Source organism: Drosophila persimilis, unplaced genomic scaffold (assembly GCF_003286085.1).
Source record: "Drosophila persimilis strain 14011-0111.01,24,50 unplaced genomic scaffold, DperRS2 tig00000652-arrow-arrow-pilon, whole genome shotgun sequence".
Lineage (NCBI taxonomy): Eukaryota > Metazoa > Arthropoda > Insecta > Diptera > Drosophilidae > Drosophila > Drosophila persimilis.
In genome coordinates, this window is record NW_020825329.1 from 1684549 (window position 1) to 1701341 (window position 16793).

The 16793-nt window shown below is 36.1% G+C and overlaps 1 protein-coding gene across 1 annotated transcript; it reads right to left on the reverse strand.

The window, feature by feature from the left end:
* Nucleotides 1–3946: 3946 nt before the first annotated feature.
* Nucleotides 3947–9378, reverse strand: LOC113566251. Its single transcript, XM_026991036.1, has 3 exons — nucleotides 9286–9378; nucleotides 5099–7051; nucleotides 3947–4306 (listed from the first exon to the last, which is right to left on the reverse strand). The coding sequence occupies exons 1-3, from the start codon at nucleotides 9376–9378 to the stop codon at nucleotides 3947–3949; spliced, it is 2406 nt and encodes an 801-aa protein (XP_026846837.1).
* Nucleotides 9379–16793: the final 7415 nt, after the last annotated feature.

Here is a 16793-nt window from a genome sequence, read left to right on the forward strand (position 1 = left end):
TGGACAGAACCGCGCGGCTTGGGAGTAAATCCCTCAAAAACGGAACTCGTATTATTCGCAAACAAATACAAGGTCCCTTCCCCAATCCACCAATATTACATGGATGCACGCTCTTCTTTGGCGACAGTTCCAGTTAGTTAGGGTTGGTAATTGAGAAAAAGCTTAATTAAATCTTCAATGTCATAGATAGAGTGAAGAAGGCCACGACTGCGCTCTACACATGGATCCAATGGATATACAGTAGACTCCGGTTATAACGACACTCAAGGGACCGACAATTTTACGTCGTTATACCCGGAAGACGCTCTAACCGAAAGTAGAAAAAAAATTAGTTTTTCTTTATTTTATGGTTGCAATGTTCGTAATAGGTTTTAAAATAGAAAAAATTAATTTTTTAATAAAAAAAAGTAACAAATTTAATTCAATAACAATGTTTTTTTTCATAAAAACTCGTATACATACACATAATTCATAATATAACAAGATTAATTTTTATGTTTGGTTTTTCTTTTAATTCTTATTTTTAATAATCAGTAATTTTTTTTTATTGTTTAGCAGTAGTTTTTGACATATAACAACAATCGCGCACAGCATTATTTAAACGTGATATGCTGTGCGTTAAGCTCTCGTCATTAAAATTTAAATGGAATCTATTCAAAATTTCTGCAGCCTTAAATCGCCAAACCATTGTCAATAAGAAAATTTTCATCCAGTTCTTCCTTTAAAATCGGTGTCGGTAATTGATAAATACATATGTACATTTACTTTGTCCAACAGCTGCTGCTCTTGTTTTTTTTTTGCTGCTCCTCAGTTTCCCCAATAGCAGTCCATAACTCCATCATTCGTCTTGTATATCCTCCGCTGAGCACTTGTTGGGGACGTTTCTGCTGCGGAGCACTAATTTCACCGGCTCCCGGTGTAGGGTGGTGCGACGGTGCGTGCGTATGTCCGCAACAATAATAATAATTAATATTATTTGTCAAAAAAACAAATGGAAAAACACAAATAAAACTGGGGGAAAACAGTTTTTTTTCGTACAAACTACAATGTGACCGTATAATTGCTGTGCGTAGAAAAGTGCCTTTTTTATACTTTTAAGTTTTTTTGATATGCCAAAGGTTTTTTTTGTTTTTATGTTTAAAATTATTATTAGTAACATGGATCTTCATAATGGAATACTAGATTGAAAAAAAATAAGCTAGAATAAGCTAAAAATATCTTAAAACATAAAAACACATAAAAATCATGGATACTTTAATATTGTCGATATACTTTTTTTATTTTTATTTATTATTAAAGTAATGGCATGATTTCTTCCACTTCATTATGCTATGGCCGAGTGCTCAGCAAGGTACAAACAAACCGCAGCCTCCTGCTCCTCTGCTTCTTGAGAGCTTTTTAATAAAATGTATTTTGTTAGTTTGTGCCATGCTTGCATTGGACGTTTTTTAGCGACAGCATGCTGCCATAATTCGCACAAATTTAACCCTATTTTTGCATTATAAAAGCAGCTGTACGATTTTGTGGGGTCAGTTAGCACATTGCGTAGACACTCCTTAAATTCTTCAAAGTTTAACCAGAAATTGTGTAAATTTTGATAAGACACTTTCGTCATTTTCTCTTATGTAAAAGTGCAAACAATACTGTAGTGTGTCTATAATTTATCAACGAAAAATTACTATACATTTATACACAAAATGATGTACCCAAAAATGAACAAGAAATTTCTCGCTAAAAATTAACAAAAATTACAAAAAAAATAAAAAAAAAAAACAGAAATTTTGTTGTACTAATTGTTTTAAATAAGCTAGATTTCAAGCTATAAGCATTTCAAATATTTTTCAAGCTATTTGGTTTTAAAATAAGCCAAATCTAGCTTAAAATAAGCTAAAATGTCAACACTGTACTAGGGGCCTCGCTCGTACGCCACAAAATACCGTCGACAGACCGCGATTTATTAAAAAATGTACGTACAAAAACTATTTGGCGGTCAGACATTTGCATAAAATATAAGGCAACGACACAGAATAAAATTTCGGCCGAAGACGACCGAAAACTATTTTTATATAATAGAGAGATATTTATGTTTTTTTAATAAAAATATATGTACATACATATATTAGTGTTGAGCGAGCAAAAAATAATTATTACTGCAGTGAACGAACTGAATAAGTTCGCCTTAACCTTAACTTACCACGGATTATAAAAAAACCAAACTTTGATCCCTTGCTCGAGTCTCTGATAACACAATCCCTCTCTCTCTCTCTAACAAGTACATCAATGGGATAGACAGGCAACCAGAACAATCTTTTAACGGATTCTTAGATAGCAGAAAGACTAAAAATACACTGAGTCATATGTGTATAAACTTCATCAGCAAATATGTTTATAGTTTTTTCACACGCATTCAAATTTCTATTTATGTTCTACATATGTATGTGGATTTCATTTTGAAATTCGCAAGCTCATTTGAAACCGTTTTTAAAACATAAGTGTAATACGACTTGGGAAAAAACGTGCAAGTACAATCGCTCTCTTCGGCACGCTTATGGCGATTATTATTAAAATGTCTTTGGTATTGTCTGTCAAAATATATTTGTTATACCATTGAGCTGTTGACTTTTTTAAATAAAACGAGGGGGAACGTTGTGAGTTGCTGCGGACACCGCAACTCTACATTTATACCCGATACTTAGTCAGTATGGCTCTCCTCCGGCAGACGCCGCTAATATTAAACGACACAAAAAAGACACGACAAAATTGATTTATTCCTTTTGGCTATAAAAATGATCTGATCTGATCCAGATTCAGCAATCTGATAGATATGGTCATTATCTATGATTCTGCGTTTTTAGTTTTCTCGAATCTGCAATATTGTGGATGCAACAGATTTTCGTCCTTTGTGGGGGCGGAAGGGGGTGGGGCGAAATTTTGAGATATACGTTTTATAGTGAGATCTAAAAGGAGTGCGGATACCAAATTTGGTTACTTTAGCCTTAATAGTCTCTGCGATTTGTGGATGCCCCAGATTTTCGTCCTTTGCGGGGGCGGAAGGGGGTGTGTCGATTTTGACACAAAACGGTCAAGGTCCGATATCACAGGAGTGTGGATACCAAATTTGGTTGCTCTGGCTCTTATAGGTTCTGAGATCCTTGAACTCATATTTTGCAATTGGCAAAACCGACCATTAAACTTGTGTGTTAGAGAGAGAGAGCGAGAAAGAATGAAATTGTTTTCTTGATTCTGGCTATAATAATTATACGATCTGGTTCAGATTTTACACTCTAGAACATATAGTCATCCTCTACGATTCTGCGCTTTCAGTTTTCTCGTATCTTTGAATTTGTGGATGCCACAGATTTTCGCCCTTTGGAAGGAGGGGCGGAAGGGGGCGGGGCAAAGTTTTGAAATATACTTGTAGCAGTGACATATCACAGAAGTCCGGATATAAAACGTCGTTGCTCTAGCTCTTATAGTCTTTGCGCACTAGGCGCTGATAGGGACGGACAGACAGACAGGGCTCAATCGACTCGGCTATTGATGCTGATCAAGAATATATATACTTTATGGGGTCGGAAACGAAACCTTCTGGACGTTACACACATCCACTTTTACCAAAAATCTAATATACCCCAATACTCATTTTGAGTATCGGGTATAAAAAGTCGAGCGTTTCAGTTAAACTTATGTCCAATTTATTGTTACATATATGTACATATGTAGAGCTTATGGCTTATGCAGGTTGCAGGTTGCAACCAGCCAATTTAAGTTAGGAGTATGTTACTGATACGGCGACGATAAAAAAACTCTTTAATATAATAGAGAGATGTAGACAAAGTCAAATTCCTAAAATATCCTATTTTATAATGAAAGATACCTTACCTGCATTGCATTTAAATAACCACGAGACATTTTAATTTTAATAGACTTTTATATTTTGTTAGGCTTACTTAAAATCAACACAATTTTTATTGGCTGTTGGGCTACTTTCATAACAATATAGCTGCCGAATATTACCAAGTGGATAGCTCCATGCGTTAGATGAGTCCGAAAGAGAGTTAGGGCTCAGTGTCGTTGGTCGTGGATGATGCTCATTAAACGGGTTTACTTGCGATTTAAAGAATACTGGAAAGGCAACTCTGTGCTGTACTTGTGATTGAGCAGATTTAATGGCCACAGATTTCGAGTAAAATTTCTTTTTCGTAAATGTAGTTGTTGCCTTTTTTGAACTATTTCGTTCCGGTTGGTGCTTAAAACTCTTTCCTCGAGTGAAAATTCTTAAATGACCATTGAACCCTTTCGTCTCCTAGAATGAATTTTAAAATAGTGATTACATATTAAATTGACAAATGAATTTATATTGGTGGGACTACGCGTATAAGTATATGGAAGGTACCCTAATAGCTTGAAACCAGTTACATACATACATATGTATGTATGTGTGGATCTTATAGTCTTCGAAATGTAGGTATTAGGTTTCATCAGTAAACTCGAAGGAAATGTCTTTATCGACATAGATGCTAAATGTACATTCTACATGAAACTGAAACTGCTTGTAAACTCAGTAAGCGTAAGATATCTGAAAACGTTGCTGACTGCAGCGTAAGTGGTTCCAGTGGTTCCCTCTGGCTAGTGAGGTCTGTGCGGAAATCCATGAGAGAAATTGAAATTCGAACCAAAAATGATGTTGGGAGTATCGGTGATAAAACAAAAACTTCTTGTTTATAGGTACTAAGGTCTCCTTAATCGAAAACAAGAGATTAAGTGTAAAAATTGTGATAAGCAAGATAGGTAGGCTAACTTCGTCAGAAAAACTAGCTGACAGATCCATCGATTATTTTGATTCAGTATGTATATTCTTGACACCGATCCATCAGTATGATGTGGTATTCGAATTCCGCACATTAAGAGCATTGTTCGGACCAATCGTTAAATTTAATTTGAAAGAAGGCATATCTAGAAAGTTTCAATCTGTCATTAAATGGGTCAAAACTTTATTTATTGTCAAAAGTGTATATTTGTGTGTATATTTCCACGAGCAGCATTATCAAAACAAAAAGCTTAAGAGAAAGATATCGCAATAAAAAAATTTGTATACCTCATTACATTTATAGCCTTCCTCGCAAATTTCGGGTTCCGCATTCAAGGAAGTCCCAGCCATTTTTACTTTTCCATTTGAGTTTGATATGGAGCGGTTAGTATTATCGAGCAAACAAACATTTGATTTCAACTCAAGTTGATCCTCGGCATCCGTTGTAATACCATCCACATCCACATCAGCATCAGCATCTACATCAATATTTGTACTTGGTGTCTGAGAATGACTTGAACTTTCACTTTCAGATGATATATCAGCTGCTGAATGTGGACACTCTGCGAAATGCTCATTAAGAACTTCGTCTTCCGTTGTTTCGATATCCACAACCTCATCGTCGTCGTCATCATTATCATATAAATGTCTTTCTCTTCCGTAAGCCGATTCTGATGAAATTGATTTATCCGAGCTGTTTTTGTTGTGAATGGATAATGAAGTCGAAAAATTGATTCTCTCACTTTCAATATTGGATTGGATAGTGTCTAATATTGGCGAAAAACCTTCTCCTGTTGGTAAGCGGTGCGAGGCAGTTGTAATACTGTTATGCGTTAGAACTGTTGTTGTTCGGGCCGTTTGAGTTGGGGTAATGTAAACGTTGCTATTCGAATCACTAGACCTAGTGTATAATGAAGTAGATACAATTGCTGCTGAAGCGACAACTGGTTTAAATGCAGAGCAGCTTAATATCGATGGAATGTTATAATCAGAAAACGTTAGACCACTGCTGCCGACATCAGACAGCTTTCGATTTTTAATAATGCCACAAATAGAAGTAGACGAAGTTTCGTTTCTCATATTAAATTGATGACGCTCCCGCTCCCCCAAGCGAACGGCATTAGATGTCGTTGATGGCATATTCGTTTCTGCCCTAGCCCATGGCATTGGGCATGATTCGAAGTCAAGAGCCGATTCGCAAGGCTCGGCGCCGCAGATTTTCGAATTTTTCGATTGCTGCTGCTGATGAATTCCGTCCTGTTGCTGCCACATATAGTCCACAACAAAATTTCTTGAAAGGGGCATTATTGCTAGGTCGTGGTCGTTGCGAAGCGAGTGAAGGGGTGAAAGGACCGAAGAGTGATGTAAATTGAAAGGTACTCCAACCGTAGCAGCAGCTACAGCCGTAACGCCGACCACAGCGGCGGCTGCAGCCACGGTACTGTAATTATATTGGTGATCAACGGATCGCTTTGATAGTGGGGCCTCCTTGCATGCTATGTTTTTAGTATCTAGTATCTCACAGTCAGTTGGTGAGCTACAAGTACTTCCACCTATTATTGTAGTAGCTGACGATGACGTTGGTGAGCTTTGATTTCGATTGCGATTAACATTACTATTGCTACTAACAAGTCTTTTCCTGGTGCCACCATTAAACATTGCCTTGACATCTTCCCATGCATAGATAATTTTTTCGTCGTGGGCGTTTCCACTTAGCGTCATATGCCGTCGCCAGGAATTAAAGTTGGCAGCATCAGGCTGAACGTACCTGTCGTTTGTTGTGATGCGATGTGAATGAAAAATGAATTTATTCGGCGAGAAGAACATTCCACAGAATGCACATTTGATGCATTTGGCTCGTGATGAGTTATACCGAGATGGTAAGAATGACCCACGACATCCCCATGCACATTTATGCTGCACATTAAATGCAAAGTCGTCAGGCAATCGAGGTGGTGAGTTGTCGCCCAAGAAACTCTTACAAAGACGCTCAGCTTCTCTTCTAGTTATCATTCCGCATCGCCGTGAACTTACCGGCATGGCACCTGCTCTTCTCAGAATCTCCAACTGTACTGGTGTACATTGGACGCAGGTAATGCCAAGCGCCACACGTCTATTATGTATTTCATTGTAGCTGAACTGTTTTAGAAGAGTATTTGAGATTTGCGCCAAGCAGAGTCGCTCTTGACCCTCAATGTACAAAGACACAATTGGTATTCCATAAAGCAGAACCGAGCTAACCTAAAAATAATAAACGTACATTAATTGAGGCAATATAATCTTCGTATGGTAGAGCGAATGTATGTAACGGGCAGAAAGAATCGTCTCAGACACCATCATGTATAGGAATACTAAATGTAATTATATTTATAGAACAGCATCAAAAGTGAAGTTGATATGGTCTGATTTTACGCAAACTGGTCTCTCAGTGTTAAGTATTTGATCTATCTCAATGACTCATTGCCAATAGTTGACAAAATGCTGTAAAATGCTGCTGTTATACAACACTATGTGGTTAACCTTATCTAATGACTTTGATAAACTATGGCTCAGCTATAAAAACAACAATTAAAACGAGGGGGAACGTTGTGAGTTGCTGCGGACACCGCAACTCTACAGTTAAACCCGATACTAAGTCAGTATGGCTCTCCTCCGGCAGACGCCGCTAATATTAAACGACACGACCAAGAGTGCGTGCGAGAGAGACAGAAAATCAGTCTGAGCGTGACGTCGGGCGCTGCGTAATAGTCTCTGAGATTTGTGGAATACCCAGATTTTCGTCCTTTGCGGGGGCGAAAGAGGGTGTGGCGAAATTTTGATACAAAACGGTCAAGGTCCGATATCACAGGAGTGTGGATACCAAATTTCGTTGCTCTAGCTTTTATGGGTTCTGAGATCCTTGAACTCATATTTTGCAATTGGCAAAACCGACCATGAAACCTATGTGTTAGAGAGAGACAGAGCGAGAAAGAATGAAATTGTTTTCTTGATTCTGGCTATAATATTTATACGATCTGGTTCAGATTTTGCACTCTAGAAGATATAGACGATTCTGCGTTTTTATTTTTCTCGTATCGTCGAAATTGTGGATGCCACAGATTTTCGCTCTATGTGGGGGCGGAAGTGGGCGGGGCGAAGTTTTGATATATTCTTGTAGCAGTGACATATCACAGAAGTCTGGATCCAAAACATCGTTGCTCTATCTCTTATAGTCTTTGAGCACTAGGCGCTAATAGGGACGGACAGACGGATGGACGGACAGACAGACAGGGCTCAATCGACTCGGCTTGTGATGCTGATCCAGAATATATATACTTTATGGGGTCGGAAACGATTCCTTCTGGACGTTACACACATCCACTTTTACCACAAATCTAATATACCCCAATACTCATTTTGAGTATCGGGTATAAAAATTGTATGGGATTACCACGAGTTTTTCGTATTTATTATTATTTTTGTCATTTGGGGGACTCAATTTAAAATTTTAATCCACAAGACTACACATTTTTTGCTGAATTATATTTAGAAAAAAACAATTTTCTTACATTTTACTTTTAATTGATATAGGTATGTTAGCGCTTTGTTAGTGAAATGAGATCTATTTATAAATTACCGTCATTAGACACTAATACATATATAATATCAACCATCTTAACTTAAACAGAATTTATATGCACGCTACGTGTGCCATTTTTCTTCTTGGCATTCATCATCAAGTTAACAATAAAATCGTATTTTAAACTCAAAAAAGTTTTTCACCGCTCTGGACTTCCAATCTTTATAAGCCATGAAAAAGTAAAGAAAAAAAAAATGAAAGCACGTAGCTAATGATACCACAAGGGAATCATTTGTTTACTTTGGTTTTCTTTTAGTAAGAGAAATTGACGCACCCTTAAAAAAGATTTCCAAATTGTCTCCTTATGGCAGCTGACTATTCATTGTTAATGTAAACTTGCGCAGCTTTAGAAGAGACACGTATGCAAACCTCAAATAGCCTCAAATAGATGTAAAATGTACATTTTATAGCTAGTCATGCAGCTGAAGCAAATATATTAGAAAACATTCATGTCTTAAAATGAAAAAGAAAAACTACAAATTTCTTGGAAATTTTTCTGCCGAATTTTCTATTAAATATTTATATTTTCGCCATAAATTAATTAATTGATACATAGTTTTCTAAGTGTTCTTGTTCCGTAGATTAAAATAAAAACGAAAAAATTTATAAAAAACGGAATATTAAAAAAAAAAAAATACATAACACAAGATACATGTGTACTATTACACTGATACATCAAAATATACGGTATAAATATAATAATATATAAATATATATAAATATATGGCCGTAACTACATAAAGTGGAACTATAAATGTCAAAGTAATCGTAATCTGTTCTGCCCGTAATATATATTTTCATTAACGAATAGCCGTGCTGGCAGTACTTGTACGTTCAATAGTGTCTTTTTACGTACATGATTTGATCTTTGAGATGTCTGACTGTTTTCCATTCCATTAGGTGGATTCGATGATGTTTCAGTTTTTTGTACGGTTTCCGGAAACGCCATTTACTAAAGAACTAAAATAAATATACAGATTGAAAAAGGCAGTAAATTTAATATTATTCATCAAAAAAGTCTAAAATAAGAATAATAATAATAAGTCTAAAGAATAATAACTGTTGAGAGAATTAAATATTTGTATGCCGTTCTTCTAGTCTAAATATTACAAAGTACAGCGCATACCCTGTAATAAAAGAATACAGCGTTATAATTATACCCCATACTCAAAATGATTATAGGGGTATATTAGATTTGTGGTGAAAATGGATGTGTGTGTCCCCATAACGTATATATATTCTTTATCAGCATCCATAGCCGCGTCGATTGAGCCATGTCTTTCTGTCCGTCCCTATGAGCGCCTAGAGCTCAGAGACTATAAGAGCTAGAGCAAAGACATTTTGTATCCAGACATCTGTAATATGTCACTGTTACAAGTGTATTTGAAAATTTCGCCCTGCTCCCTTCCGCTCCAAAGCACGAAAATCTGTGACATCCACAATTTCAAAGATACGTGAAAACCAAAAACGTAGAGAACGACTATACCTTTTAGACTGCAGAATCTGAATCAGATCGTATTATTATTATAGCCAGAATGCAGAAGAAAACAATTTCATTTTCTCTTGCTCTGTCTCTTTCTAACTCACACGTTTCATGGTCGGCTATGCCTATCGCAAAAAGTGAGCGCCTAGATCTCAGAGACTATAAAAGCTAGAGCAACCAAATTTGGCATCCACACTCCAGTGATATCCAACCTGCACAAGTGGATTTCAAAATTTCGTCCTACCCCTTTCCGCCCCCGCAAAGGAAGAAAATCTTTGGCATCCACAAATCGCAAAGACTATTAGAGCTAGAGAAACCAAATTTTGTATCCATACTCCTCTTAGATCTCATTGTTATAGGTGTATTTAAAAATTTCGCCCCATCCCCTTACGCCCCCACAAAGGACGAAAATCTGTGGAATCCACAATATTGAAGATACGAGAAAACTAAAAACAACCATAAAGAATGACCATATCTAGCAGATTGCCGAGTCAGGATCAGATCAGATTATTTGTATAGCCAAAAGGGATGCAAATACATAAATATGTATCAACGTATATGCATATAATAAATTTTGTTTTATATTTTGCGATATTGGACTTGCACTTTTTACCCATCTCTCAGAGACTATAGGATATTCAGCAATTTGTTTGAATATCTTATGAACAACTTGGAAAACAAAATTGTTGATTTTTGTTTTTTGTATAATACATCCAATCATTTTCGTTTATGTAACTACATATATACATGTACATAAATGTCAGTAAATACTGTTTTTTCGCTTTTTTTGTGTAAATAATTAAAAAATATGTTTATGCAGAAGTCAGAAATATTATTTTGAAATTTTAAAATTTTGAAATATACTTGTAAAAGAGAGATCTAACAGGAGTATGAAAACAAAATTTGGTTGCTCTAGCTCTAATAGTCTTTGCGATTTGTGAATGCCAAAGATTTTCGACCTTTGTGGAGGCGGAAAGGGGAGGGGCGAAATTTTGAAATCCACTTGTGCAGGCTCGATATCACAGGAGTGTGGATGACAAATTTGGTTGCTCTAGCTCTTATAGTCTCTGAGATCTAGGCGCTCAATTAGCAATAGGCAAAGCCGACCATGATTCGTGTGTGTTAGAGAGACAGACCGAGAGAAAATGAAATTGTTTTCATCATTCTGGCTATATTAATTATCTGGCTCAGATTCTGCAGTCTAAAAGATATTGTCATTCTCTTCGTTTCTGCGTTTTTGGTTTTCACGTATCTTTAAAATTATGGATGCCACAGATTTTCGTCCTTTGTGAGGGCGGAAGGGGACGGGGCGAAGTTTTGAAATACAATTGTAACAGTGACATATCACATAAGTCTGGATACAAATTGTCGTTGCTCTAGCTCTTATAGTCTTTGAGCACTAGGCGCTTATTGGGACGGACAGACAGACATGGCTCAATCGACTCGGCTATTGATGCTGATCAGGAATATATATACTTTATGGGGTCGGAAACGTTTCCTTTTGGACTTTAAACACATCCATTTTCACCACAACTCTAATATACCCCTATAATCATTTTGAGTATAGGGTATAAAATGGCGAACTATATGGAGTATATGGAAATGAGTTTTTATAGACTTTTTATATGTTGGCCTCGCTTGACATTTCCTCGGATATGCCCATTTCTAGCCTGGGAGGCGCGACGAACTAAAGTTCACTTGAAGTTCGACGACCATTCTAATCCCAATTGGCTCTTGCTTGGATCAGTAATTATACAGTAGAAAGTCTTGTTGTTAGGCTGTAAGAACGAATAAAATTCATATGTATACACAATTGGGCAAATACTTGAGGTCTTTCAAAATCAGAAAAAAGCATATTAGCTGGGGAATTGAAAAGATTCTGGTCAGGAATGGGACTAATAACAATTTATGTTACAAATTTGTTTCATATAAAATAATCAGGCGTTTGCGCATCGCATCCCTTATGCCAAAACTCCCTCATTCAATTATAGAATGCGTGTGAATGGCATAATTGAAAAGGAGACTGGTCCCTAGAGTACATTCGTTAAAGATAATAAGGTTAGCAAAAAAGTTATACAGTACAGATTGTTAAGCTTAATGCCATTGTTATTACATACCCACGCTTAAATCGCTAACGAAAGGCGAAACAAATGATTAGAACAGGACGGACTCCTTAACTCGAGAAGGGAGACGGTAGAACCGGAACCCCAGTCACCCACTAGAAGACCAGAGGGTTGAACGAATTACAAACCAGTGAGGTAAATAATGACAAAATTATGTTAGTATTTAGAAAAAACAGCAGATTGTTAACAATCTGGCAGATGTACTTAGATAAGCGGGGTGGGATGATGGTGATTCCCTGAGGCTATTGAATTTTCCATAGGGTTGTTTGTAATCATCAGTTCCACTACGACTAGGTGTGTTTTAAATCCATATATATGCAAGCTATGCTCTTGTCCATAGTCAAGAAACAAGTCAAAATATAACCTGAAAATAAATTAAACTCCTAAAATAAACTTAAATGGTTGCTCCTAACTGTTCCTAGTATGTAAACATCCTGATCCCATAACACTTTGCCCAATTAAAATAGTAACATCCACACATGTGCTATACAAATTCAATTATCTCCAATTAATTTGAGTGCTTTGTTTATACGAGGCGTGGGCGTGCCTCACACTAACACTTGTGTTGTCCATTCAGTGAGCTCTCATATTTCAAAGTTTGGGTACAAAAATGAGCCCACTCGTCGGTCGTGTCGTCATACAATCTCTCGATTTTACATGCCCGATGGACTATTGAAATCGAAAACGATTACGTTTCGGTTCGGTTTGGGTCTCAGACTGGGTCTGAGGGTTGAAGCACGAAAGCATATGCCTTTTGACGAGTACGAATACAAATACAGATACTGGGGTAGATAAAGACTAAAATACCCACTGATGAGTTGGCAATAATTCGCTTGAGTGGTTGCTGTCAACAGGCAAATAATAGGTGTTCTATTTGAGGGCGGCGGAGAGACATTACACAGGACACAGGCTGCCATGCCATTGCCGTGCTGAAGTCGTGCTGGTGGCAGTGATGGCCTTTTGTTTACACGTACAACATCATGCATATTTAATTGGGTTAAATTGCTTGACGATTAACGTTTGTATGTGAAATGCGCGGATAATTGAGTTTACTTTGTCTAATTACAACGGTTTTTATATGTACAGAACGCGTATCCATGGAAATATTGAATATGCGGAACTAACGTTGTGATTAATATGTACAGGACAGGTCCCGCCATATATTTTGCAATACATGTATTTTAACCCGCTTAGATTAAGAAAAACATTTTTTTAGGGGCAATCCATCAACGTTAAAAATCCATAAAAGTTTACAGGTAGATCGTTCTCATGACTCCTGTTCGAGAAAAGTGTATTTTCTCATTAAAATTTCCTCAATCCAATCGCAAGTTATTTGAGTAAATACGATTATCATTGATGATTATGCGATAGTGGCAGTCTTATATTTTGCAAAAGTTCGGCTCCACCTATCATTCAGGTTTAGGAGGTCGAAAATTTGAAGCAAACTTGATCCTAGTGTGTAATCACACACTACATTATCCAGTTTCAATAGTCTCGGCGATCTATGCACGGACAGATTAATGACTGTCGATACGGATATTGATGCTGATCAAGAAGGTAATCGGTTATATTTTATGGGATAATTTGGAAATTATGGAAATGAATTATTCTGGATCTAGCCCATTTGTAATTTAAATACATCTCTGGGTACACCCGTTGAGAAGTGATATAAAAACGTATTAGGTTCGGCTCTACTTCCTTGTTTAAAGACGATTTTCTGTACTCAAATCGACACAATATGTTGATAGTATAGTAAGTTATTCTGCGACAGAATGTGACCAAGCAACATCCACTGTATTCATAGTTCAATAGTCTATACATATTTTTGGATCATTCATAATTTGCTGAAGATATTTCCTCAACGGCTGCCAGCCCCTATTTTCCCAACCCAACTCTTATGGAGATTTGGGGCTCGCTGAATATTTTGTCGATATGTGTACTAAGCTAAGTCAATAGTTTATTCTGTTTTCCAATTATCAACGTTATCAACGGACGTCACTGAAAATCAGAATTTATTCATTTCTAGACTGCGCCAAATAACATACGTTATAAAATATACGCTATATAATAAAGGAAATTTAGATTGATTGAGATTTGACCCTTGGTTTATAAACGTTTTTTCTAAATGGTAGTATACGATTATATAAGATAAAATGCTAGATTTGTATAACTTTAGATTTCACTATGTACAAACAGGACGGGAAGAAAATAAGTTTAAGAAACAAAAGGAATGTAGTCCTTTCATTCGATTATTCTTATTGCCGCTATATGATATATATATATATATAATATAGATAATTTGGTCTGATCCGACCGCCAATAATTTTCCTATACAAGGGAAAAAACTATGTTAAAAATATAATCATAATAGTTGAGTTTTGTAGCACTAGGAAAGAAAATAAATAAATAAATAAAAATAAAATAAATTTAGCGCACTCATACGAACAGGTTAATGGACAGTATTTTAAGAAGATGAATGGAGTTAGTAGAAAATCCTAATCGGACCATGCAAGAAATAATTAGATCTACAACGCAGAAGTAACAATGGTATAAAGTTTCTGGTGAATACGATATGGAGAGTGGCTCAACAAGTCAGAACTAACTACATCGCATTTGATCAAGGTATGCATAAAAATCTCACCATTATCTATAAGGGCAAAATGGTTAAATACAAATTTTCATCAGAGCTAATTTGCAGCAAAGAAAACTTTTTCGGACTGATTCTATACGGGTCTGGTGACTTATAACTGAGGGCCTTATTCTTAAGTGGGATATACATATATATGTGGTGTTTTAAAGGTGTCTGTTTTTTATTTATTTTGACTAAATCTTTGTAAAGCCAAGCACGGCCACACCTAGGACCTTATTTCCTCTGGTAGAAATGTGTTCAGAAAAAATTATTTTGTGATCTCTAAAATTCTGTCAAGAGAACTTTCACCGAGGGAGAAAGGGGCCAACAAGGGGCTGGGACCATAAAATGATAACAATTTGCATTTAATAGGATCTTTCCTATATAAGCTATAACATAAGGTCATCTAGTTTGGTCATCTCAAAATGTCCAAGCACCATTAACTAAAGTTTATTAATTTTTTTGAGATTTTGTAAAAAGCAAATATGGTTATCTCAAGGAACGTAAAATCGCAACTATTGATATATTCCGCGTCATCAGCTCAGGAAGCCCCATCAGCTGAATATATTTTTCTCTCTCACACCCAGAGTAGCTTAGCAGCAAAAAGTGATGCCTGGAATGCTCCCAATGACACCGCCTCTCTCTTTCTCTCTCTCTCTATCTTTATCGTCAGTACCAAATTCTGTAAGCAGTATTTACTATATAATATATGTATATTTACATACATATATGTATATTAGCAACGGGAACTTGGGGAATCATTTAATAACGTTATATCTAACTATATCCTATAAAAATTAAATGCATAATAATGCAATAATGCATGTAAAAAACTTGAAAATTGTCAATTTGAATATTTAAATACAATACCCGTTTTCATCTAATTACAAAATTACTTCGCCGACCATGTTTAATCCTATTATATAATTTCTTAACCTACTAGAACATCCAAATGCTATTATGTCGGATTAAGGAAGCCTTCTTTCCGTTATCAAAAGGCTTGCTGTAAAGATTAGTGAGATACTATATCTACAATCGATATATACGAATACAAATGTAGCGCGATTTTATTATGACAAAACTTGTTCAGTTATTTAAAGCCGGCGATGTACACCTATGGGTTTCAAAGATTATACACCGTTGTATAGATGCATGTATATATACATATATATGTATTTATTTGTTTGCATTGTAATGCCGAGAAAAATCAGGGCTCTGAGCACTCGAATATCACGCCACGAAATGTCATCGAAAACTGAATGCGAAAAACAGTTTTTGGTTGACATTGAGACGAACTGCACTTGCACCTCATGAAAAATCCTAAAAGGGGAAGGAAATTCCGCAAGCTTCGGGAAACTTCCCAGCCAATAAGACACTTTTACCACTAGATACAAGTCCATTAAATGTTAAATCCAACCAATTGGAAGAGGATATTAAGGGGCGTTAGCGATTTCACGCGTCTGCGCTCTTTGTACCATAAAAGTCCAAAACATACAAAGCGGTCATGTTGTATAGTACATAGCACATACATTTTTTTTTTGTATTTCGAATTCATCGAACTGTGAATATTGCTTTTAATTTAATTAACTGTCCCAACCAAATTTTGGCATGAAAATTAAATTAAGCTGGCTATCGGAGCTATAGGAGGGTCAGGAGTCAAAAATGTGTGCGGTTTATTCCACAATATCGTAGAAGCTGAGAGCATCACATCATACCTCGAATGCGTTAATGATATTATAGTTAAAGACTTATATTAGTTTGAATGGAATACTTTATCACCAGGTAGTCGAAATATATAAGTGTGAGTTTTGCGTTGCGTTGGCATATTAATAAAACTATAACTATACAACTTTTTAGTAGCCTTAATGAATTAATTGTGTGTGTTTTAAAAAGGCAATCAAATGTATTTCCTGGCTTTTATTGTAGCAATAAAAAGAAGAGTTGCTCTAAATGTAACACAATTATAAGTCATTTCCTCTTTTGATACTTGTAGAGTAGTCATAAAAGAGTTCTTTAGTAGCTTCGTTTAAGAATACTTTTTATAACCGGTACTCCGAGAGTATAGTGATATTTTAGTTATATTATCATTTCAGTCTCGGTTTATGTGCAGTGAAGACTTAAATCTCGTA